The sequence below is a fragment of the Mastacembelus armatus genome, chromosome 9, assembly GCF_900324485.2.
Source record: "Mastacembelus armatus chromosome 9, fMasArm1.2, whole genome shotgun sequence".
Lineage (NCBI taxonomy): Eukaryota > Metazoa > Chordata > Actinopteri > Synbranchiformes > Mastacembelidae > Mastacembelus > Mastacembelus armatus.
Genome location: NC_046641.1, coordinates 15,750,188 through 15,777,230, shown reverse-complemented (window position 1 = coordinate 15,777,230; position 27,043 = coordinate 15,750,188). Strand labels below are relative to the sequence as shown.

General features: G+C 37.2%; 3 protein-coding genes across 3 annotated transcripts in view; 2 read left to right on the top strand and 1 right to left on the bottom strand.

The window, feature by feature from the left end:
- oxct1a (3-oxoacid CoA transferase 1a) overlaps positions 1-13,217 on the bottom strand; it is a 36,681-nt gene extending 23,464 nt beyond the window's left edge. The window contains exons 1-7 of the mRNA XM_026321843.2: positions 12,782-13,217; positions 11,561-11,669; positions 10,967-11,057; positions 5,505-5,640; positions 5,125-5,274; positions 4,459-4,565; positions 3,884-3,944 (exon numbers count right to left, since the gene is read on the bottom strand). Of these exons, the coding sequence (XP_026177628.1) occupies positions 3,884-3,944; positions 4,459-4,565; positions 5,125-5,274; positions 5,505-5,640; positions 10,967-11,057; positions 11,561-11,669; positions 12,782-12,880 (753 nt within the window). The 5' untranslated portion in view covers positions 12,881-13,217. The remainder of the gene's footprint in view (positions 1-3,883; positions 3,945-4,458; positions 4,566-5,124; positions 5,275-5,504; positions 5,641-10,966; positions 11,058-11,560; positions 11,670-12,781) is intronic.
- A 517-nt stretch (positions 13,218-13,734) lies between these two features.
- On the top strand, positions 13,735-17,485 carry rimoc1 (rab7a interacting mon1-ccz1 complex subunit 1). Its single transcript, XM_026321844.1, has 6 exons — positions 13,735-13,867; positions 14,512-14,621; positions 15,315-15,461; positions 15,865-15,996; positions 16,180-16,294; positions 16,390-17,485. The coding sequence occupies exons 1-6, from the start codon at positions 13,774-13,776 to the stop codon at positions 16,623-16,625; spliced, it is 834 nt and encodes a 277-aa protein (XP_026177629.1). The 5' UTR covers positions 13,735-13,773; the 3' UTR covers positions 16,626-17,485.
- Positions 17,486-17,603: 118 nt separating this feature from the next.
- fbxo4 (F-box protein 4) lies at positions 17,604-21,531 on the top strand. The gene is made up of 7 exons (XM_026320659.1): positions 17,604-17,852; positions 18,414-18,688; positions 18,780-19,000; positions 19,382-19,457; positions 19,555-19,727; positions 20,511-20,755; positions 20,866-21,531. Exons 1-7 carry the CDS (start codon positions 17,697-17,699, stop codon positions 20,956-20,958), a joined length of 1,239 nt encoding a protein of 412 aa, XP_026176444.1. The 5' UTR covers positions 17,604-17,696; the 3' UTR covers positions 20,959-21,531.
- Positions 21,532-27,043: the final 5,512 nt, after the last annotated feature.

Here is a 27,043-nt window from a genome sequence, read left to right as displayed (position 1 = left end):
CTAGTTCATGTGCCAAACTGATGACTACTGCTAACCGCTAATTTTGTTTCATCACAAATGTACAGTGGAGGGCTGATCCTAAAACCCCTGAGCATATAGGTCGTTTTTATCAAATTACACCTCTATTATGGTTAAAAGAACAAAACACATTTATTCAACTCATGCATGACTGCTTGGCTGTGCCTGCACACTAACACCCACACCACTACATTGCACTGCCACAGTAACAGAATATAGTTGAGTCATTTACTGTGACTGATTGTCAAACAACAGGCACTGCTGTATTGTATCCCACAATGCACCGGGGCCTTTCACTGTACTTGTGATAAGGGAATAACTGGACCAGCTGGATACTGTGGAACATTCAACAATTGAATCGCAGGGTTTTGGTTGCCTAGCAACCACGATGGGAACTGGTGATGATCTGGTAATTTTCAAAGTCTTTTTGTGTTGTCTCGTTTTCTGACACCATTCCTGCCGCTTGTAGTTCAAATTCAGGAAAGGCAACTACACTAGATGTTTGTATGAGAACTGAAACTATAATGACTGGGAATGATGTGGTAATGATGACAATCACCAAAGTTTAATTAAATTCAGAACAGCACATGCATATGGAGGATTTGCCATGATAAAATGTACATTAAGATATAACAGATCGTTAATCATTCGTCTTGAAGAGAGTAAATATGGAGTGTCCTGAGTGAAAAGGAACAGGCTGGAGATAACTGCAAATTACAGATAGACTACTGGGAGATCATTTGAATTTGCTTCCCAGAAATGTCATTAATGTCTTACAGAAATAGAGTCAGCAGGTTACATATCTCCACATCTGTTAGCCCCTCAAGGATTTAATGCATTACAAAACACATTCACTGAGATTTGGGGAAGCCATTTCTCACAATTCAAATTAAAATGAGACACTTTATATCTTTAACCTGGTTATCACAGTATGTAAATATTTAAATATGACTTTTTTGGTCTAGGCTGCGGCACTTTAACTGAAGCTGAGATGTGCATTGTTTTTATTTTTCACAATTTTGACTGGTGCCCTCAGTCTCCCCACCACGATGCCCTGACATATTTCTCCCTTTGATAACAATTAATTGCTTAGCCCTTGAACAATTTTAGGCTACTTTATAGAGAAACAAATCTGGTCAAGCAGACAAGCTTTTTACTGTACAACATGATCATCTAGGATCTTGCCATACACTGGCCTGAGTTGCCAAGCTAAGCTTCAAGTTAAATCCATAGCTTCACCAACACCTGACCCTGTCTCTCGGTTCTTTTCCCAACCCTGACTAGCACACCAAGGCAGTAGGGTCAATATTGACAGGATATCACCAGATTTATGACTGAGCATGCACTGACTCCTAAAGATAAATTTATTTCCTGAGAGACGGTAATTGCTTCAGTATCAGGGATAAAAGGTTCTTAATGGGTACTGCAAAACATAGTGATCACTTTATTGTCAACAGTAAGTCGACTTGTCATCGATTATGTTCATATGTTACTTGCAACACCATAAAAAGGCACATACAACCTGACAAATCACCTGATACAATGACAAGACAAAGTGTTCAGACAGATATAATTGGAGTCTAAGTACTTAATAGCACACCTATTAAATAACAGTCATATTATTACACATCTGGAATACTATTTTATTTTAATATTTCTTTTATTTATAATTTATTTATTTATTATACATTAGGAGCCACATTTTTATCTGATATAATAAATAAAAAAATTTTATACTATGATTGAGTATCAGTAAAAAAAAAAAGAACTCACCTTATTATTTGTTGTCATGCCTTCAGAAAGCTAGTAAAAACTCTAATTAATAACTACAGAATGTAAGAATGACAGTTTTAAAATGTATTGCTTTCCTTTTCAGCATTTGAAAATCTAATATTATCTAAATCTAATATTATTTGTCAGACTATAGCACAATTACTGTGTATGCCCCAGAAGCATTTAGTTGATATGCAGATGACAAGTCTCTGAAAGAACTACTTGTTAATAGAATATAGCAGGAAAAAAGTAGGAAAATGCTAGATCTTCAAAGCCTAGACTGAAAACTAATAGATGTTTGAAGTCTGGTTTAGCTGGGAACACAAAATTACTTTTAAAATGGATTCATTCAAGTTCAGATGCAAATACAGAGCTACCCTTTCTTAAAATTAGATGATTTGTGTCAGGTTATGGAATGTATTTTGGGTGAAGTTAATTGGTTGAAATTCAATATTAATTATTTTCATAAACAGGCCATTTCTAATAACACTTCCCTAGGCTGCATACCTAATACTGTTAAAAAGGCTGTTTATACTGTGTTGCTGTTTGATGAATTAAGTCAAGCAATTATTTTGGAAATGTGTAGTTTGTGTGTAACTTTTCTTCAACCTTGTTAACTGAAGTGTCTAAAGTGTATCCTTGAAACTTGTGATTTGGTGTTATTTAAATCTCATTTTCAATGTGCCATGTCATTCCTTTTATCTGAGCAAAAACACTTCTGTTTGTTAAATACAAATGCATCAAAGGTCTCGTCGCCTTTAAACAATTGTTTCCTCCTCTTCATTCACCCTCCCCAAAAAAACAAAACAAAAATGAAAACACTCTGAGCAGATGACATTAGGTGCAGAAACGTTGAAGTAGATAGTTCAATATTAGATCCTAGCAAATATATGATGTTTGCATCTAATAACGCAGCTCTCTATGCAGAGCTTGCATTATCATTCATGTCACTATCATCTATATCACAACGCCAGCAGACATCACACAGACATTTCTTGGTGGAACCACCGCTGTCAGAGCAACTAGCTCATTATCTTTGCAGAAGAAATTTGGATAATTTCTATTATACCATAACACTGATTCTCCATAACTCATGGATATCCATCGTTTGAATTATGGTTGGTGTCACCATTCATGCAATGGATTAGGCACGATGCCAAGTAGTTAAATTTGGAGGTTCATTTCGTTGGGATGTGTGCAGAATCCTCTTGTCTTAAAACTCATTAATATCTGTTGTATTTACTGTTAAATTTTAGTGATTAACTGACCATAAAGCCTACACAATAGCTCAGTAGTGAGAAAATTGAGACCACTATTTGGTACCAGACATTTCTACTCAACAGGAGAGTAAATCTCAAACTCAGCCACTGTGGAATTATTGAAATTGTGCTTTGTGGAAGGTGTTAGATTTATGAGAGACCCTTTGCTACCGATTTATTTTCAGAAAACGGCTGTGTTTTATGATTTCTCACACACACAGACACACACACTTTATCTCACTGCTGCTCTCTGCATCAAACTGTCTATATGGGAGGTGTGAAGGTGTGCTGTGTGCTGGAGGAGTGAAGATAAAGAAATGTGCTTGCACGCACATATTTATTATATGTGCACACAGGCACGCAGAGGGAACAGATGACCTATTACATTTCTATATTGTCAAATGCCAGAACGTAAATAACCAGACAAACAGAATAAAACAAAGTATGACACAGCCTGGGGATGACAGGACATGCTCAAACCATTTCTGGTCATGCAAATGGAGATTAAGGTCTTCAGACTTCTAATCCGTTAATAACGTTTAAGTGTTTATTCAATGTAATATATAATATAATACATTCCAATTCAAGATGATCTATTCAGCCCATGCTCTGGTCCTTTTTAGTTTGTTCTAATTTGTTTATATTATAATACACAGTTGGGTACTCTCAAAGTTCAGTTGCTTATCAGAGTCTTTGTGTGAACATCATATTACGGTATACGTATTTTGAGAGAGACTTAAGTTGTATGGAAAAGCTAAATTTACTAGAAAATGAAAGTCTACATAATGCATCAAAGCAATTAACAGAAAACTGAAGCCAAATCATGTTCATACCTCAACAATGGTAGTTTTGGCTGCCTTGCACATGGGCTGATTAAAGTTCCTGGCTGTTTTCCTGTCAAGGAAAAGAAAAAGACAAAAGCATAAGAAAGACAGCATTAAAACAAATATCAGGTAAGGTAAGGAAATAGCTCAACAAACAACAGATATAACATAGAAACTCAAAACAGCTTACTGTGATATCCAGAATCTAATTGCCCGTTTAAGCTAGTTTATTACAGGACACTGCCCTCTTGTGGAGAAAAACTTTACTACATCGACTAATTTCCTTCATTCCCACAAGGACAGCAGGACACCAACCCTGGTTCTCGAGACCTATCTCCCTGGTTGCTTCCCAGCTTTTAATGCCCTTCCAATTTCTGTTCAGCTGAACACACCTGATCGAGGTAATCAGCAGTTGGTAGGGCAGAGTTAGCTGGAAAACAAGCAGGGCAGTATTGCTAGTGTTTACAAGATAAATACTAGCACTATTGTAATACCTGTCTGTGCTGTTGATGTCATTAGTACAGATGTTCCTATTTAGTGGAACATAATCAACATTCTCATTACATTGTGAGGTTATCACATACCTAAAGACAATGTTTCCAGCCTTGTCAGCCTTCCATGCTTTGATCAGAGCAAAGTCTCCAGTGATGGCCTTTTCCATTATGTAGTACCTGCCATTGAACTCCCGCACCTGTGCACAATAACAACAAAGTTCAAGAGTGGCACTCAGAAGATTCAAGGATGAACATGTGACCAGTTTTATAGAGTTTTAAGACTTGGCAGAAATACTTGTTTCCAGACCTAGATTAGTTATTACTGAGCACAATAAAAATAAAAAAATAAAAAAATCAATGAGTACAACACACCTTACCAGCAACACATTATGCCATCAATGTTACTATGCAACATCTTTGTAAACATCAACTTTAGATGTTACTTGGTGTCTGCCACAATAACACCATCCAACCCCTCTGCTCTCCATGCATAAATCCACATTATAAGCATGAATTCGTTACAGTGGCTGGTGAGCATTATAATGGTCCAGAAACAAGCTCATGGGAGCACACCATTATGAGTGGGGATCCAAAACCACTTTTATTTATTGCATCCAGCACTCAACCCATACAACAAGCTTGTAAGAAAAGTTGTCACAGGTCTGAAAAAATATCTGCTGTCACCCCAGTCCAAAGAAAATTTGTGCTGACTTGGGCTTTATGGCACAACCACAAGAGGGAGGAACGTACTCTCACCTCTCTCTTCTCACTGGCAATGGCAATACTACCATCTTTGTTGTACTTGATAGGACAGCCACCCTCTTGGATCAGTGTGCCATAGCCAGTCGGTGTGAAGAAGGCTGGAATCCCAGCACCCCCAGCCCTAACCCTCTCTGCAAGAGTACCCTGTGGAAGAAAAGGTGGCAGAGTAAGAGAAAGTGTCCATTGTATGCCTTTTTTATTATCCAGTACGTAAATATAAACAATATGAAGTCTGACCATGCTAGAACTTAACATATCTAGACATCTTGAATGAATTTGGTGTATGATGTTTGTATATACTTTCATGCATAGATAATATTTTTAGATTTGTGTGCAAGTACATGTATAAACCATTTTGTGGTTTTCTGCCCAACCTGGGGTGTCAGTTCCACTTCCAACTCTCCTGCCAGATACTGACGCTCAAACTCTGCATTCTCTCCAACATATGAGGAGATCATCCTCTTGATCTGCTTAGTCTGGAGCAGCAGGCCCAGGCCAAAATTATCCACTCTGATAAAAACACACACACACACAGGATTATTGAATTTTTACGTGGGTTCAATTAAGCTACAGTCTATTGAAAAAATAGCAAAACTGAGACTTACATTGCAATTTTCATGTCTTATAAATAAAGATTTTAAAGAACATTAGGGAAAAGACTCACAGTCAGTCAATATATATTTGAAAGTTTAATGTCTGTATTATGTAGCTTAGTCTGTTCTTTTTCTACATGCAACTTCACGGCGCTTGAGTAATTCAAGTGAATACATGCAATTCTGTGCAAAAGATTTTGGCACTAAAAATACACCATTTGGTCCCAGGCATGCTTTCAATATTAATTACATAAATTGTGTTTTTATTTATAAATTAACATCATATCAAATGCAGTTAATGGAACTAAACCTAAATCTAATCTAATCAGTATTTGCAGCTCTCTCCTTTGCACTTAAACCAGCAACAATTCTCTTTGGTTTGACCTGCACAGTTTCTCCTGGTACTTTGCAGCACCTTGAAGAAGCTGCTGCAGTAATTCTGTAAATTCAGGCTGTCCCAGTGTTTTTGTCTCTTCATATGGTCATAGACTGACTCCACACTGCCCAGATCTGGGCTCTACGGGGGTCAGACCATTTGCTGTAGGACTCCTGGTTCTTTTTTCCTCTGAAAATTGTTTTTCATGAACTCTAGTGGATTCTTTATAAACTTATTGCCCTGCACAATGAGCTGCACAATGAACCTGGGATTAATCTGACACCTTTTGCACAATACTGTAGGATCAAGTTCATCAAAGGCACCTCATAATGATTCAATGATGTTTAACAACAAAAACAAAACAAACACAAAAGTATGTACCTTCCCTCTAATGCTTATAAAGCCTCATTCAATGCTGTACTTTGAGTGAAAATGTTCTCATTTCCTACAATTTGTAACACAGTGCACATTATTATAAATCCCAGAGAGGTTATTCTAGATTGCGACTTTACCAAACCAGTTACCTTTACCAATTCCTTTATGTGATCTTAAAGACAAGCAAGTCTAACTGCAGCCTATCCACAGCCAGAAAAGAAAGCTCATGAGACCAAATCCAGATGCTGGGCCTGTAACAGCTGCTGCAAGAGACATCTGTGAGCATCTCTTTGTTTACCAACTGGGACATAAAACAATTAAAAACTTTTGGCACAATTTGTCATTAAAGCAGTGACCAGCTGTTTAATGCAAATTCATACCAGCACTTGGTGTTATAACCCATTTAGACCATTAAATCTGGACAAACCATCAATATTTAACAGCAAGGAAAATTCATTCTTAAACACATCTCTATAAAAAATAAAGTTATTGTGTCACCAGGGCCAGTAGCTATGATAGGACCGATTTTTGTGTGTTTGGTCAGTCATTAACCTTTAAGATACTGTCTTCATAAAATTTATAAAGCATATAAAGCGGAACTGTTTCATGATACAAGATAAAGGCAAAATCCCATCAAACAGGTTTTCTGGTATTTCCCCACCCTATTTGATTACAACCAGCAATGTTCCTCTTAGAACATCCTTCCGTGTGGATGACATTAGGCGAGAGGTCTTCCTAGAACATGGTGCAATCAAATTATGTTCATTTCAAGACCAACTTAATTTTGTAATGCTAACATTTAATGTGTTCTGTAGGTTAATGCAGAAACAGTTTCTCTCTATCGCTGCTCCATTTCTCTCTATTAATCGGGGGTGAGAGGACAGCTGAGCTTTGCAGAGTGAATTCTACATCTTTTTTTGTATAATAATTAGCGGAAAATTAGAAACTACTGGTACTGCTTTGTTCTCAACTTTAATCTCAGGTCAGCTGACAAGACAGCCAGGTCATGTGTGCTTAGAATACTAAAAACAAATAGCTGTGATAAACTCTCTGTTACACAAACTGTTGCTTATCAGAGAAGGCTCCAGCAGTGATCTGAACACAAAAATTATTGCCTTTGGTATAGATTCTGTTTTGATTGTGTACAATAAAACTGACTATATAATACAAAGAAACCTACGTAGCGTGATGGTTCTCTCACAGCTCAGTCTCCTCTAATCCCTTGTATATACATGAATCCCTCACATCTCATATTACAGAGCCAACTATGTCATTGTTCTACAAAGTAATGGTAGTGCTTCCCTCTACTCAGTCAACAGTGGCAAGATAGCATAGCCAGAAGTTTCCCAGAATGCTTCAATAGATTCAAAATCTAAAGAAATGCATCCAAATCATATTTCAGAATAATTCTGTCCTACTTAAATCATTTTTGAAACCTCTTAACAATTTGCACAATTGCAAAAACAAAATTAAACATACAACATTAGCAATTCTTACTGTTTACAGTAACCATGGATAAATGGAATGACTTTCCATCAACATTCAACAGCACATAAATCTTAAACATGTTCCTCTTATTTGTACAGATTCAGAGATCAAGAGATCAAGAAAAAGACAGTTTCTTCACAAAACGTCAGTCAGAAAAGCAATTTAAATGTCTTTGTAACAGTATAATACCCTTGCACTACGATTTACAGTAGCAATATGTATTTTGTTTGGTTTAAATTGTGAAAACCTCAAATCTCTGTTATCATGTTTGCATTTTGCATACATGTTTAAAAGTGCCCTGACACTACAAGGAAGTCTCTCAGATTGTAAAGAAGAAGCAAGAATGAGAAGGGGATTTTCAGCTTTTGGAATCTTCTCTCTAAAATTAAATGTTACATAACTACTTCTGTCTCCTTCCAGTCCTATTCCCTACAGGGCCAGAAAATAAAAACAGGATCCAGCTGTGACCATGAAAACCATGGATTTACAACTTTCATAAAACAAGAATAATTAATTACAGAAGTCACGTGTAACACTAATGACAGTGTAACACTGCCCAGTTTTCAATTCCCCTTCCCCTGGTTGCAATGTAAATATGATGCAGGACTGGCTTATATTGTCTGCAGTATATGCTCTAGCGAAAGCAGTAGTCACAAAGAAACTGTAAGAAAGACATGTACCCGAGGATAACACGCCACAGTTCTCACTAAATAAATACATATAAAATATAAAAAGGATCTGCAGCTTCACCATGTTGGAACTTGCACTGAAATTCTCAGAAACTACACAAAGAGGCAATATGGTTATGGTGTGTAAGTGGTTACAATCTTCTCCAACAATCATTAAGTGCAGAAGAAAAACATTTAGGAAAGCAGTGATTGTTTGAACGGGATGACCTGCCTCAAGCAAACATTTTGAGTACTTATCCATAAATCAATATCTACCAAAAATCAAAGTCCACAAGAAAGGTCTAGTAAACGTCTGTGAAGCACACTAACACACTTCATAGGTCAGTGTTTTCCAGGTAACACAACTGACAAAAATGTTTTCAAAGGAGCATAGACAGCATGGTCTGTGCCAATTCTGGCACTATGTGTAGAAACAGATATTTTTTGAAGTACATATTTCCTTTCCAAACTTAACTACAGGAACCAATGTTTTGAACTTACAGTAGCTATTCCCAGGCATTAGCCTAGGTAAAAAAAAAAAAAAAAGGTTTATATAAGTTCCTAAAAATAGAAAATAGCCATGCACAGACACAGTCATGCACATGCACATAGTCGACAGTTCAGCAAGTTCTGTAAGTACTAAGGGCAACAAACATTTTAAAATGTCAGTGCTTTGATGTAAAAGTTAAAATTGTTTAAAAAAAAAAAAGTACATTGTACTTGGTGGTAAAAAAAGAAATTATAGATTTAAAACCATACCTTTAGTATTTTACATTTTAGTAGACAAAATATAATTTTAATGAGTGTTTCAAGTGTCAATGTTGCTGCATAAATCACAGGCAAACAGTTACCGAGGTAAACATTTATTCAGTGAAAGCACGGGGGATTTCAGTTATGCTAAATACACCACAACGGAAGTAAAACTGCAGTGAAAAGTCTGGTTGACAAACTCTTAAATTTAAAGTTTTTTTAAAAACTCAAATTTTGTTTCTAAAACCTTCCTTTGCACAATTTGCCTAGAAGGAAATTGACTCTTCATCCTTTATCAGAATGTAATTACTGGTGATTTCATACATTAACCATTCAACTGATAATACCTTATATTACAAGATCTTTAAGTAATATAACCTAAAATTAACCTTCTTTATTTTTTGTATTAATGTATTAATAATCTTTGTAAGGTGTATCTTTATTAAGAGCTTTTTTCTCAATTAGTCATGAACTTAGTGTTTAGCAACAATTGCTCCTGGTTGAGATACTCCAAATAAAAGTAGGCAATAAAAAGACAGAGTACATAATAAAGGTCACTGAAGTCAGTAGCAGCTGACTGCCATGCCCACTGCCAAAAAACCACTGGAAGTATTTGTAGTGTCTACCCCACTGAGAGCAAAGACACACAATACACAAACATTATCACCTGGCCACTGAACACACTTTTCTAGTGCAAGCAACTCTGATTACTTATCAAAGGCTAACTTCAGGGCACCTGTCCAGATCAGCAGTGTCTGTTTGAAGAAAGAGTGATAACGTCTACAGCAGCTCACTAATATGAGTTTAAAACTGATCTGTAATGAAAATCAGCAGATACATTGACAGGCTCCACCACAAATCCAAATCAAGACAAGCTGGAGAAGGAGTGGAACGGCTGCGTCTCACTCACTGAATCCTCTTTTTAATTGCCCCAACTGTCTTTTTAAACAGGTAACAAGCAGGACTTTGATGTTTAGATGTGACTATCATATGACTGACCACACAGTAGCAGATTGAAACAGTATACATTTCCAACATGATTGGAGAACACAAGCTTTTCACTTTCCCTCCCAATACTCAAAAGGTAAAAATAAGTCAATTTAATGTTTGATAATACTATTGCCAACTTTATATTTAAAACTATTTCATTGGTTTTAATTTATATTTTTAGTGAAAGAGAAATGACATTTGGGATCATTTCAAACTTAAAAAAGATGACAGCACGGTGCAAAGCGTGTACTGTAAAGTAGAACTGGCGAACCACAGCAGCACTTCGTCAATGCTCCAACATCTGAAAAGATTGGTTGTGAACCAGACCAGCTCACCCCATCACAAGGTAACGTCATTTTAAGGTAACATGTCATTTACACAATAGTATTAATGTTTAAAAATGCAAAAGTCAATTTTATCTGATTACTCGAGTCATCGCTGAAATATTCGGCAGAATACTCGACTCCAAAAACGGTCGATAGCTGTAACCCTAATTCAAATATAACTGTATCGTCTGTATCAACACAATCATTTTGAAAATGCTTGCTATCAATTCATTCGTTAAACATGCATGCACTCTACATATACAGACTTACCCTGCATTGTTGCTGACTGCAGTGAGACCCTTTACACCAGTCTTCAGTAAACTGTTGATAAGATTTTCTGGGATACCACATAACCCAAAACCTGTATTAAAACACCAAAAAAAGTTCATGCGTAATGAAGAACAACATAAAGGTAACAAAGGAATCATTACAAAAAGGGTTAAAGAATGAACTGCGGTCGTTTAAGGTGGAACCTTTAACCTAGTAGATTAGGGACACCATGGATTTGTAGAGAAAATAAACAGATGATCTCACCAACTTTAACAAATCACACAGGAAAAACCAAAGTCCAGAAAGCTGTTTTCCCCTCTTATAGAAAAGCAAAGTAGAAAATAGTTAACGTCACTCCAAACTTAATTATAAATAAGAGCTGTGTAATTTGTGTGATGGTAATCTATTCCTCAGATGCAGTTCAAATTGACTTTGCTACAGTCATTCGACATAGAGTACATTAATTAATATCTTCTTATTATTATTATTTAACAAAACCTTCAAGCAGCTCAAATCTGTGACAATTTTCCACCACGGTCACATAGGTCTGCATCTAACCATCATATCTTGAACTCTGTAGTTAGTTGATCCTACCTCCCACCAGAACTGTAGCTCCATCAGGGATATCTTTTACTGCATCTGTAGCATCTGAGTAGAACTGTGAATTTCTCTGGCTGGAGGTGGAAAAATAACAGCTGCAAGTCTGAAGAAAGCATAAAGAATTATCCATAACAATTTACAAAATGTGTATATTATAGTTTGTTTGTTTTTTTATAAAGGAGCTTCATCAGGACCAGAAGTAGACTGCAAGTGATTTTGTAATTCAAGTTCAGTACTTAAAAATGTGAAACATTTTTAATTTAAAAAAAAAAAAAAAAAAAGTTGGCCAGATGCCAAATCCCACAAGAAAAGGAACCAAGTTTTAGGGCAATGCGCAGCCAAGAGTCAGGGGTAGCTGAGGACACGTTTAAAGTCATCTGTTGTGTTCTGCAATGGTATTTTAACTGGGTAATATTCTAATCCAATATTATATTTTTGTGATTTCTGGTGACTAAGTACTGAACTATTTGTTATTTGGATGTAGAGAAGGAAACTCCATAGTGAAAGCCTTTTTTGCAGTGAACAGCAAACTATTGCTTACTTAACAAAATCAGATGTTTATCAAGTCACTTTAAATATTTGGTTCTGTTTAAGTTACAGTTACAATTCCTTTTTCCTCATTATTGACATTATTATCAGCATTACACTCACCAGATGTCACCTCAAACATCTTGTTAATTTCTGAGACTATACTGTTTGCTATTTATAGACACCAGCTCCTTGTACTGCAGCCTTCAGGCACTGACTAAAACAAACCTGCTGGAAATATTGCGATGTAAACCATGCTGGTAGGGGTGGAATTTCTAAGAACCTGCTCATTGCAATGACACACATCTGAGCTCAAATGATTGAACATGCAAATGACACACAGAAAGACCTCTGCTGGGTTTCGAATTAGGAACCTTTTAGCTGTGAGGCAACAGTACTAACCACCAAGCATGAATGAAAGAGTTAATCATTTGAAAGATAGCTGCTATACTAAGAATCCCCAGCAACTTGAGATGAGTTTAAATCATAATCTAAAATTAAATTTGAGCAAAATAAATAACATATGTGACGTGTGTTGGTAAATGCCCTCACTAGCTTTCACCTTACAACAAAGAGAATTAAAGCCTCTTAGTGTTATGACCTCAATCTTCTCCCAGTCACTACCAACTGTCTCATTTTAATGTAGTTATTTACACAAATAGTGAACATTACGGTTTAAATACCGACCTTGCTCAGTTGGTGGCTGATGAAATTTAATTTGGTTGTGCAGGAACCGTTTTTGAGGAATAAATTCTGCGCTCTGTACAAAGCTTTGAAGGCCGCCATGTTTTAAGCTACACTCAGGGGATGAACCGAGCAGCACAGTGAAAGCTGCAGCCCGGTGAACGACAGACGATGCAAACTGAAGAGCCGTAAATCGTTGCTACTATCGCTGTTGGCGCAGCGTGTCAGCGCCACGATGACATTGGCTGCTGTGTCAATGGGCTGGACTAGCACGAGGGAGTCTGGGAGGCTTGGCCAGCTAATTTGAATTTAACCCTTTCACCACCACTGCGCTTTTATAAAGTAGTCGGAGTATATTAAAATGTCACGGTGACGTTAAGACGGGGGGGAATGATGCAATGCAAGTACCGTAATGTCTGGACTATAAGTCGCACATGAGCTTTAATCGCTTTAAGCAAAAACTGCCTTGTTGAACAAAAAAACCGTACGAGTCGCTTTTCTAATTATAGTATAAATTAGCATGTGAAGAACATACTGGCTAGGCAACTAGCAGAAGTACATCCCGATATTTATTCATCTGTGTCAAGTAAAATTAAATTGCGCCAAAGTCGGGCTGGGGGTAGTGAATGTGAGTGCCCGCTTTTTCTCTTGCGTTTCCTGAATGGCGACGCTCACTCCAAACTTTGTCTGCAGTATAACGTTTTCTTTTGGGCGACATTTTCACTTGTGTTACACTAGTGGTTTAGCTTGAACAGAAACGTTTTTATTTCTTCAGCGGTATAGTTAATATTATTTTCAATTAACTCTAAGTCAAGAGTACCATCTAACGCTAGTGACTACCTGACAAAATGAATGTAAATACACACACATAAGTATAAGAAAATACAGCATTTCGCATTTGGGCGCGTGCGTGCACACACGGTGGTCTGCAAAAAGAATTGACGGTGTGTGAGCACGTGAATCATTCCTGGCTCACGTGACCAATAGTTTTAGTCATGGCCGACGAGTACAGGCGACAAGGTTTTGAGTTGGAGAGAAGGATATTTGAGTTAGACATCAAGTGTTCTAGTCTCAGGGCCGAAAAGCAAGGTACCGTTAGATGCTGAGAATTCCTCCGGTTTTGTAGCCAATGTTGGCACTTTGTGTTTTTGGCTAACATTGTGATTCAGGTTATTAGCCATGTAGCAAAATAGCTAACGATATAACTAGCTTGCAACCATAACAACAACAAAAACTGCTGTCTGATGAAATGTTGCATGTTTACAAATAATACATATCCTAACTTTAGCTAACAAACGGTAAAGCTGAACTAACTTAAAGACGTTATGGTATCGCTGCTCGGTAACGGATAATTGTTTTAAAATAACTGTATAGGTGTTTCAGTTAACGGCTAGCGTAAGTTGGCTAACGTTAGCTAAAATATATAGTTACTCTTGACAAACGATTAGGTGACCATGAAAAATTACGCGGACTTCAATGCTTAATAAAACATATTATAGATGTTTATCTTTTCTATCTTTAAATACATTTCAGGATTATATATTTCTTTAAAATGTTAGTTAACGTTTGTGCTCCTGTAATAGTTTACAACGTCGAGACTTGTTTCTGTTTCAGCGTCAATTAAACTGTTTTGCATGAACATGTGAAAATAAAGAACCTTTGGCCAATAACAGCGCTGTGTGTAACACAGGATAGTTTTTTCTCAGTTGAGGTAACTTATGGTTTTTCCACAGATGATGACTATTTACAGAATGCGTCTGCCGTACTAGACACCTTGAAAAGTTATTACAGACCAGGAGGGGAGAGTAGTAACCTTTCCAAGCTGCTTCAGGATTACACGCAGGTACTTCATTACACCAAACTTCGTTAAATCTCTAGATCTGAAAATAATATCTGGTTTTCTTCAGGGATTATTTGATTATCTTGTTTTCAGTTGAATATTTAATTAAAACATCAGAAACATGATCTTCAAATTGCTTTTCTCATCTGGGGCTTCAAGTGTCAATAATAGTGTGTAATTGTAGAAAACAAGGAAAGGTGTCCTCAGAATTGAGAAGCTGGAGTGAACAAACACAGACTTTTTGTTTGATAAATGACACATGTGATTAATGAATTGCCAAAACTGCTGCAGAAGCTTCTTAAGTTAGTGTTATTTCAAAATCATATACTACTCTAACTGTATATTTACGAATTATGGGTATATTTACTATTCGAAAACCATTACTGTTAAAAATGTATAAATGAAAGTCTAATTTGTTAAAGTTGTAATTGGGTACCAAGCTTTATGAAATTCTTAGGTTAAGAATTTAAGCCAAGGTGTGCAGGAGTCAGTAGTTAGTTATAGCTTGGCAACCACTTCCTTGTAAATATCAGTTTCATCTATCAATGAAGCATTCACTCAAGTAATTTAGTGAGATGGATGGATGCAAATGTTTGATGACTTATAAAAGATTCTTGTAATTTAGAAAATTTGTCATAATTTTGTTTAGATTTAGTGTTTAATGTGGAGTGTTGTGTATTTTTTTTTATCATTTAGGTGATCCTAGACATCACCTTTTATGAAGAGAATAAACTGGTGGACCAGGAGTTCCCAGAGGACTGTTCCCCTTATAAAATCCAGCAGCTGCTGCAAGACTTGACTGAGCCAGAGGTTTTGGCAGGGAGGTTAGCACCAGGACAAGAGGTGTGTGTATACATATATCTCTGAATGGTTTGGTGAACGTGAGCAATAACAGCATGAAATCAAGATTAAAGAATGTTAATAAATCATGCAATATATACCAGTTATCTGAGTAAAATATGTGGCTCCAGGCCCTCTATGACCATCTACAGAATAACCGGTATTGATTAATGGCATAAAATAGATGTAAACAGTGCTGGCCACATTAAAATTGGATCAAGAGGTTTTACAGTCATATGTTACATATGACACCCTTTGGCCTTAGACCCTGGAATCGAATAAGGGAAACTCCCCCAAATTCACCTTTAAATTTCTTATTGGTTTATGGTTCCACAGAACACACTTGCCCAAATCTACTTCCATTTTATTATGTAACAGTAATATTCATGTCTTTGTTCAATGACAGGTGCAGACTGTGTTGGGCCTAGAGCTCTTAGAATGCCTCTATTGGAGACGTGGAGCTCTGCTGTACATGTACTGCCACACCCTTCATCAGCGAAAGCAGTGGATCAAGAAGAACAAGGACACATTCCTTAAGGTACCACACTGTGAGAAATAGATATAGTAAGTAGATTCAATAAATGTCTTTGACGTGAGCATGATTGATTATGCCACAACACATCCACTTTGTTTTGGTCAAAACAAAATTTTAGTATTTGAGGATTTTGTTGACATGTGCTCATATTAGGCCTAATGCTAATGTGGTGATATTGTAATCCAGTGTATTCAGGAAGGTGTGCGATATCTGATGCGGATGCTGCAGGTGAGAAACTCAGTGAAGCTCAACGATGGGGTGGTGCTCCATGACACAACAACAGCAAGCTTCCTGTCTGAAGGTAAATATGTCATCAGTTGTCTTTGAATGACTAACAGAATCTGCTGTGTTGCTCTGCTTTTCATTATGCTCACCACCTACTTATGTTTTGACCAGGCATCTTCTCAGACACACACCTGCTGACAATGATGTACATTGGGGAAATGTGTTTCTGGGCTGTTAAATATGAGGATTGCAGTGCGGACACTATGGAACACAAAGAAGATCGCCTCCAATTTCGGGACATTGGTACACAGATCCTCAACAAATATGTGCTTGCTTGTGAGGGCCCACTACAGGGCCAAGGCTGGAACACAGAGAATGCCAAGGAAATCCTTAGTATTTTACAGTGAACCAAGCTGCACCTGTATTGATGTTGCCCCCAGACACAGATCTAAGCTCAGTTTTCAAATTTCTGTCAACCCTAAATAAATATGGAACCCATCAGGTGAGCTATAATTTTGTGGAAAGCTAAGGGTAGACGTAAGGGTAAAGTATATATGAAGAAAAGAGTCTGGATCAATGTCTACAGGCAACCTCATGTTATGCCAAATGGCCCAGGCCAAAGCAGGTGAATGAGCAGTCAGAGTATAAGATTGCAGGTGTAGAACTAGCAAGGACAGCAGAGGAGGCTGTTGAATATATATATTGATAAACTACATACATATATGTATGTATGTACTTTTTTTTTTTTTTTTTTTTTCTCGCCCTGTCCTGCTGAGGAAGCAGTTGTCATCCTAATTCCAGACTGTTGACTGGGCCAGTTGTTTGAATCTAAGAATGTGTTATAATAACATTAATATTAATATAAAAGGTTATTAATATAATTGACTTTTTTAAAAAAGATTGTTACAAGTTTAAAGATAATCCAACTGGAAATGACACATTGCACAATAACATTTTATTTATTGTTTTGTTGCCATTTATGCTTTTAATATATTATAATTGCATATGCATTAAATATAAATGTGTATACAAAATGTACACACAAGAGGAAAAAAGGGTGTTCAGAACTGTTTGACAATGATGTATTATTGACCGTTTGAACTATGTTCATACCAGCTTTGTAATCCGCCACTTGTATTCCCATCTATTGCAAGAACCATTTTTCTGCCACTTGAATAACTTTGATAGAGTTTGTGTTATTTGAACGAAAATCATTTTCTGTTTTTTATGTCCTCGCTGACAATAAACACATGTTGTTTTAAGAAAATACGTTTATTTTGCATTACGTCTTAAACTTGTACCTTACAGATTAAAGTTTAGCTTAATAAAAAAACTAAATTCTAAAACTACAATACCCACAATGCAACACTACCGCCAGCAATAAGGAAGTGTGACAGGGATAGGGAAACGTAATCTCTTCGCATATTTATATCAAAGTGTTTTACTGTTTGTTCGTATATTATCGCTTATCGGAAGTCATGGCAGGCAGCGTCCAACAGCTCAGTGGGTCTGCGGTGATCCGGAGTCTCAGACGCTTCAGAGACAGATATTTTCCAAACAGTAGCAAAGATGGTTTAACCACTGTTGGCACGGGAGAAGAAGAGCCTCGAACTGGATTTTTTGACAGTTTACCGGTGAGAAAAGTTGCCAGTCAGTAATCGTCCATTACTTTTTTTTAAATGTCTATGTACATCTCATTCATCCAGATAGGACCATTTGTAATTATCAGTTCGTGTGCCTAGCATTATAAACACCAGGTGGTGAGTTGTGAAGGGAAACATAATTTTTTTTTTTTTACATATAAAAGCACAGCATTTATGCCTTACCAATTCATGTTCTTCCTGGAGGACTACTTAATACTTTGCTTAATACTTAAGTAAAAGTTCTTTCACCACTAAGGTTATTGAAGATCATTGATAACATTATGGATTTACTGGTATCAGTGATTGTCTCAGTCTCTTCCCTACTTTTTGGTACCTTTTTTTTCTCTCATTTTCAACTTGTTAGCCTTAATCTATTTAAGATATTTCTGTTGATTATTCAGATGAGGCAATAAATTAGAATTGCAACTCACACAGAATCAAAACACAACATCCAGCAAATAATGTGGAACTGAACAGAATGGGGTGTATCACTTAGCGACCTTAAACGATAGAAGCATTAGTTATATACTGTATATGTTTCCTCTCCGGAAGGTGGACGTACAATTCCTGATCATGACCTTTCTGTCTCCTGCGGATATCTGCCGTCTGGGAGCCACTAGTCGGTACTGGAGGGCCCTGGTTAGAGATCCATTACTGTGGAGATATTTCCTCCTCAGGGATATGCCATACTGGCCTTCAATTGATCATGTGACTATGCCCCAACTGGAGTTCTTGGATGCGCCACTAATCGTTGAAGATGAGACCCTAGATGACAGAAGAGAGGGGGGAGAAAAAGGGATGGAACTGAAATTTGACTATATGTCAGAGTGGGTAACTTTTTCTGCTGTCCTGTTGGTTAGATGGTAATAATTTATCAGAGAGAAAGATTTTTGACCATCATCATCATTATTTTAACAGATACCTGAAAGGCTGCCCGTCCTGCAGACAACACTGGCTTCCTTCGCGGCCCGCATATGAGGTGGTGACCTCATTTCTTCAGTCTTTGGTGCCCCCATCTGAACCACGTTATGCCATGTTTGGCCCTGGCATGGAGCATCTGGATACCTCTTTAGTCACAAGGCTCATGCACACGCCTGATGTTCTTCCTGTGTCGGGCACTCCACAGAGACAGATAAATAGTGAGATAACACCGATGCTAAGTGTAGATGATGAAGGATACATTTCTGCTGGTCTCATCATTAATACAGTGACAAAACTACCTTTAAACCAGTCTTAAAATCAAGGATCTCCTTAAGCTAAAAGGGCCTGGTCCTGGAATCACATTGATGTATACACAAATTATATTGTTGCTGTAATGCAAATATTGCCTAAATGGCATACCCTCAATCAAGATACAAATTATGGGATAAGATCCCATTGATTATGTTACTGTTTGTAATTTCAATTGTCTACCTTTAGGTGGCAGTATTGGTCCATAATTGTGATCTGACCTATGATTACTATCAGCCAAAATACCCCAAGAATGTAACTAAACTAATATCAACTGTTTTTTATTCTAGGTATCGGCTCAGGCATCAGTTACATGTTCAACAACCAACACAAATTTAATATCCTGACTCTGTACTCAACTAACAGGTATGCATTTTGAAGTTACCACAAGTGTCTATTGTGCCTAATTATAATTGTATGCATATTATTATTAATACTTTACAGTAAAAGTTTGTGTTTGCAGGGCAGAGAGGGAAAGAGCCAGAGTGGATCAACAGAACATCAGTAATAGGCTTTTTATCTTTGAGGGAACAGATGACTCAGGCTACCCAATTTACAGGCCTGCTCCTCAGGTCCAGCAAGTGTGCCAGGTGGTGGATGGCTTCATCTATGTAGCCAATGCAGAGCCTGGGAGAGGTGAGATAAGGCATTTCTATTTGCAGCTTCTGCTCCTCGTCCACTACCATGTCACATCGTGCATGTTGATTGTTGAAAGATGGGCAAAAAGCACTGCAGGAGCAACCATGTGTCAAGTCCTTGAACATAAATGACATCATACATCACTTGTCCTTACCTTACAATGCACGACCCACTCCTACCAGACCGTTGTCGTCGTAGTAACAATCATACGCTCCATTTGAACACTGGTAAGTGTACTGGACCTTAGTCATCATGGAAAACATCTTAAATGCACAGTTGCAGTTACAGAACCATCACAGGTTCATTAGGTTTTGGTGCGAACACTGCTCGGTTAGCTTTAGGAAGAAAAACTACTTAATTAGGTTTAGAAATCAATAGTGGTTTTGGTCAAAATGACCGTAGTTGTCATGGTTATAGTAATAAACACTTAGTCAAGGTTGTGCAACATGGATAAAAAGCACAATGTTTTAAACAGGGTTTGAACATCAGCCTCATTTAGGGAAGTCCTGTATTTTTCCCGATGCATCCACCCACCCATCCTTCTAACACAGGCTTTTTTGCTCTATATATCACATTATCTCACTTTCTTCATTGATTGCATCATATTTATTATGGTTATAATTACTATTATTACTAGAGTTGTTGCTATCTTGCTAGGATTCCCTTGGTATTTTCCCTGGTTAAATAAAGGCTAAATAAACACATTACCTATCACACACCACTGTTGGTTATAATAACTTGATGGCACAAATGATTTTTGAACATTTTTTTTTTTTACAGGTCAGTCTCCTCAAACGGGTGGAGCAGAGTCTGAGGTGGCTCACATTCGAGCTGTTCTGAGCTCAGCTGGACGTTCCACATCCAGGCCTCTGCTGGTGCTCTCCTGTGTCTCCAGAGAAGAGCCAGAAGCTATTAGTGCTGCCAACCATCAAAATACCACAAACAGAAACAGGAACAGGTGTCGAATTTCCTGCGTTGACATGGCAAAGAAACTTGGCCTACCCCAACTGACTAACCCCTGGATGGTAACTGTTTGATATTTGATTAACTGAAAGGCTTTCACTGAATTTATACTCATCCCTTATCTGTTTGTTAGGACTTTCAACCTGTGTTTATGTTTCTTTGTCATACTCAGGTGCAGGATACAGTGGTGGAATCCCTCTCAGGTCTTCTGGATGGCATTTCGTGGTTGCTGAGATGTTCCGGAGTCAAACTCTACGGTAGCTAATTGCATAACTTCTGCTGCCGCTGGGATGAATCAAATCCATAGACCTCATTGCTGCGTCATCCTGACACCTATATACAGTGACATTTCTTAAGTAATGTGTACCATATGTGCACTTATTGCCTCATGACTGCCCATGGAATTTAATGAATTAGATGAGCAGCAGAAGAGATGGGGTGATATTATTCATCTGAAAAACCTGGTAGACCCTGTTCTTATTTACGCAAATGAATGAATGATGAATATGAATGAATTACAGCAACATAGAGGGTTATACAAACATCTGGAAGGTTCACAGTAACCCCACACACTAGCTTTGTTGAACACTATGATCTATGGAGCAGCAGCAATAAGTACCTTATTTGAAGTTACAGTAACACGGGTTCAATGCAGAAATGAAGGAGTAAGGCCCAGGTGCACATAGCACGTAAGCATTAATATTCTGCTACAACCCTGATTTTTTATTTTAAGTGAAGCAAAGGTATATTTTTTGACATTTTATTTTCCATTGTTTTATTACAGGGTCATATTGTCAGTACATAAAATACATTAAAAATGACTTAAAAGTTGTGTTAACACTTTGTTTTGTGGAATTACTTATTTTCTGCCAAGAACATTTCTTGTTCCTTCACCACCAACTCCATTTTTTAGAGTTAGTAATGTATGCCAACAACATTTCTGCAGTTTATAGTATAAAACTATAACAAGAGCCACAGTTCAGTCATTGCTAAGAAAGCTCATACTGCAATGATCTGATTTTTGAAGCCAAACTATAAAACAATAAATGGAATTTATTTTACATATTTATATAAATATTGCATTTTAACAAATGCTGAATACTTTTATTTATTATTATATATTTTATTAATAATTTGTTTTAATTGTTATTTCGTTTCCCAAATGAAATCAGAATTAGATATTTTTCTTATGGTGCCTTATGGCCCCTGGAATCACTCTTTTAGTTTCTGATATCACTGCAAATCTCTGTTAAATAACTAATAAATCACTTCTAATTATGAACAATGGCAAAAGTCTCCTGGTTAAAAATTCGGTCTTCACTTTTTTCTATCTCATGCACATATTTCAAGTCAAAAACCTTGTGAGTAGTAGAAGATACTTGCTTTCTACTCACTTCACTAATGTGCTACACTCCAGTTGTGTGGTTCCATTTCTGTGAGGTTAGAGCTGGCATGTAAGGGTGAGTCCACATCTGCATGTCTGCAAGAATGGAAGAAGTTTTGGTCACCAGGGACTGCTACTCCTTTTTTTTTTTTTTGTATTTCTTTTTTTTTTCAATTTTTTAAGAGTTGAAGAAGTTGAAGTCTTCGCAGCTATGAAATAACAGCAGTGGGGGGGGGGGGGGGGGTTAAAGCTTTCTAATGTAGACAGAAATATATGTCTGTTACATACTGGAGTCTGCAATACTAAAATGGAGCTACATTTCATTGAAAATGTAATAAGATTTCCTGTCTATTTACCATCTGTTGATTTTCTAAAACTAAAAACCAGTGAAATTGAGGTACTTAAATCCTTACTATAAGTTGTGTTTGTTCACTAAAAATTACTACCTATTTCATATTTAGAGTCCCTGGTAGAAGTGTTCACAAGCCCTAATGGCAGCAATCATTTTTCTAACATGTAAGGCATGACAAGATAATGTGCTCCACTGATGCTCTTTTGTTCTAGTCCCCTAGGTAACAATAAATCACTAGCAAAAGTACATTCTCTCCCTCAGCAGCCCTTTCATCAAAAGGTTCCTTAGTCTCAACAATCATTTTCATAGACATACAGACTTAGAATAGGAACATGATTGGTGCAATTTAAATGCATTAAGCGCAGCTGAATATTGGTGAAGCGGAGATTGATTCAGACAGCATGTGTACACATCTGTGTGTGATTTGTGTTTATATGGATAAAAAAAAGCGACAGATGAAAACTGACATTTCATGTTAACACGTTTCTCTGTTCTCTGTAAACAGGATGTCTATATATATATATGGCGCTCACTCCACAGTTGCTTACCTACATTATGTGTGTGTGTATGGATTTTCATGCTTACGCAGACTTTCCGGTGGACCACATTTTCAAAAATTATATAAACCTCAGGACCCTGTTGGGCTGGTATGCAGGGAATAACATTGCCTAATCCTTTGTTGTTACTCTGTGATCCTTATGGAGCCAGAGGAGGTAGAGACCTACCACTGAACTGGCAATGTAAGTGTGCATGGAAATGTGGGGTTGTGGTACAGTCAGTGAATGATGAAGTGAATAGAAATAAAATGTATCAGTATTATTGAAATTACTGAAGCCTTGTATACGGGATGTGTCAGATAGGACATATTTCAAGGTTTGTATATTTAGATTGTAGAATATGGAGCATAAGCAGTGGTTGTATGGGGGAAGTTCCTAGGCCATGCTTTGGAAAAGTGAATTAGTACCAGTCCTCCAGCTGCCTTTTGTCTTCTACAGTGGAAAGAGGCCTCTGGGATATGATGTCAGGAGGAAGAAACCCCTTTTCATGACCCGAGACAGTTTAGAGATGCAAGGAATCTTCAACATTATAAGGGCAGTTGAAACATATGAGTGTAAGATATGTATAGAAGGACCAGGATGCAGTGTTTTGAACAGACTAAACAGATCTGAATTCAGCAACAGGCTAAAAATTTTCCTCTGTGCTCAGCAAACACTGAAATGTTTAATAACTCTACCATATCTGTATGAAACTTATTAAATGAATATTTAAAATGTGTGTTCACTTTACAGCCTGAGGCTATAGACAAAAATAATCAGTAGTATTGCACAGCCAATCTGCTTATTTATGTGACAGGAATGTTTGCCAGATGTATTTTCTATATATGCCCAGATGTTTTCCCTGTTCAATGAAACTTTTCTTGCTGATGGACGTGTATGGTATTTGTTTTAAGAGGTTTATTTATGTCTGTTTGCTTACAGCTGTGCAGTATTTGTAGATTACATCCATCCGTCCATTGTCTATACCTGCTTATTCCTATTTAGGGTCACAGAGATCAGCATTCATCCAAAACAAGCTGTTTTGATGAAGCACCAATAATGCGTCATTACTGAAAAGGTATTTCAGAATTGTTCAAAAAAAGTCATCAAGCATATATACGGTTAAATACAAAGTAACCGCTGCTAACCAGATGTACAATATTGGCTCTGTCAATGATTGGTTGACTTAAGAGAATGAACTTGGCTGTAAACCATGTTCACAGCAAGCAACTCACTGTCTTTCACAGACTTTTATTTACATCACCCTCTCCATCTTCCACTGTTCGTGTTTTTTACCTTTGTCTAGTTCCACTCTTTTCACGCTCTCCTCCTTTCATTAGAGTTAAGTCCCTGATTTGTATTCTACAATGACAGCCAAGATTAAAGTAGGCATTGAAAAAAACCATCATTTGCATGATGCTTTCACTGATTAGGCTAAGCGTCTCTCTTAATTGTGTTGTTTTGCACATGGTGGGGCTCTCATGCTGATACTCTGTGGATCTTACTCATCTAATGCCATTTCATCAATTCACTTCAATTTCCTCTTCACTTCACCACGTCCATCCCACCTACCTCCTGCTGTTTTCTATATGGCAGGTAAGGGACTCGTAATACTGGATTAGGGTTCAGAAGTGTTAACAGTGAATTATTGTGAATTGCTTTAAGACTATCAACAGCTCTGCCATAAAGGATATATGGAACCAAGAGCACAATGATCCATCTTTATATTTGCTGCTGATATTGTTGCTTGTATGTGCATGTGTGTGTTTGTGTTCCACCTATAGTTATCCCCTCTCTGTTATCCTAATCCAACAGACAGCAGTGAGCTGACATGGTTCTGAATGGCCACACTTGCAATGTGAAACCACACTAAATGCATTAGAGGCGACTCGAAGGGGATGACACAAAGGGCATACTTTCATCATTATTAACAACAGACAGCCAAATCCACATCTTACGTCACTACCAAAAGGCATGCTAATACATAAAATGACTGAAATGATCATCATCATCATCATTTGTGATTTTGTAATTCATGTCTCAAATGTGATGAAATTAAAAAAGATAGATGAAATAACAACATATGTGTCATCTTGTTTTCAAATCCCATGAAAAACAACAATCGATTGACCCTACTAATAAATGTTGCCTATAAAAAACTGTTAACATGGCTTATGCCTCTGTACTGGAAAGTACTGAGACTTCAAATACTGTGCAGGTTGTTTTAAATAGATTTTTAGTCATCTCAGCCTTAAATTACCAAAATAAACACATAAAAGACAGATCTGATCATTATTGTAACTACTTTTCCATGTGTTTTAACAGATAGTTAGGGTGAGATGCCTCCAGTACATAGACATTAGTCTTTGCACCAGATGCATTGTTCTGTTGTCACATTAAATTTATTCAATTACTCAGAACAATCACAGGAATGAGTATTCTTAACAAAGGAACTAATTCAATGGACGCTCTCATTCTCTTCCAATCAGAGCTCTCTGTCCTATATTTGAATGAATACACTGACTTGTTCAGGGTTCATGTAATATATTCAAATTGCTGTTTGTTATTTTTTGCAACTAATGTCACAAAATGTCTCATATCCAATGTAAGGTCAACATGACCTAATCTCAAGTAATTTACTTTATGTTTAAACAAGGAATAAGATCGATAAAATCAGGGTTCAGTTTTAAAGATGGTGTACGGCACTTGTAAATCTCTTTAATCTCTTGTTACAATTTGTAAGTTACATTATTTGTATTTCAGAGAAACCTTGGTATCTGATCAAATATTATGTACACTTCAGCTGGAGGACTCTGAAAAAGCCAAAGCCATAATATGTAGACCTTGTAAACAAGAAGGGAGCAGGGATATAAAAATACAAGGACAGCCCCGCTCAGTACAGACGGGCCAGTTCCATTTCTTTCCCCTCGAATCACAAATTATGTCAAAACAGATAACAATGCATTGGCAGGGAGAAAAAAGGCACTGGACCCCCCCAGAAAATATCCAACCCTCATCAGCACCTCTGTCTACATTTGTCAGCCCATTTGTCCCTCAGCCATCCTTTCTATTTATGATTGACCATACTGGACATATATGTACTTCTAACCTGTTCCAGTTTATTTGCATTTGTTAGTAGCTGCACCATGGCTCAGGGTGTATTGAAGGTTACAGGCTATTAAGCTTGTTTGTTTGCTATTTTATTCTAGGTGGACATGATTTAACTCCATAATGTGTAAGTGTAGGCCTAGTCTAGAGGAGGATCAAGTCTTGCAAAGTTATATTCCTCTGCTTTAGCTTTAATACTGCAGCTGACTTTGTTTACACTGATGGATGTTCCCCTAGGGATGAGGCTCATCATCAAACCTTTAAAAAGAAAAACAATCACAGAGTCCATACTGGCAAATAAAAGCAATTTATGCACAGCAAAGTCTGCAAGGCAGCAGCAACAGCTGGGTGCATGTGTGATTTTTCGCTCTCACGTGTAGGGGCAGGCCGTCCATACTAATTGATGGCTCTTAGGTTGGGGGGGTGTATCCATTGACAGCTGAAATTCAGGGCGAGCCTCAGTTGGTCTCCGATGGACCCTCCACGTGAGGCCCACTCTGGCTAAAGTTTTCAGACAGATGCAGCTATTCATGCCATGTCATTTGCAAATAGAAAGAAATATGCTACATCTTGACCTATTGTGTTTTATTCTAAAACATCCTTCATAGGTTTGCAGATAGGAAGGCAAAGTTTTATGAATAAAAAAAACTACAGACTAGCTTTAAGAAAATTGAACATTTTTAACCAATTTCCTCCCAAATGCAGTAAAACAATAAATCTATAAAAGTATAACTAAAAATACCCCAAAACACTACTTGTTTTTAAAAGCTAATTATAGACATAGTTTACCTCTGTCAAGTCCAGACAGCTGTTTTTTTGACTTTATGTCCTCAGGCAGTAAAAGTCACTGTAGGCCTGCCCACTTGACCAGACCATCATAAACGCAATCAGATAAATCAGTGTAAAATTAACTTAGCCTATGTTCTAAATAGATTGTTTAACCTTTTATTGCTCTAATTAGATGCAATGA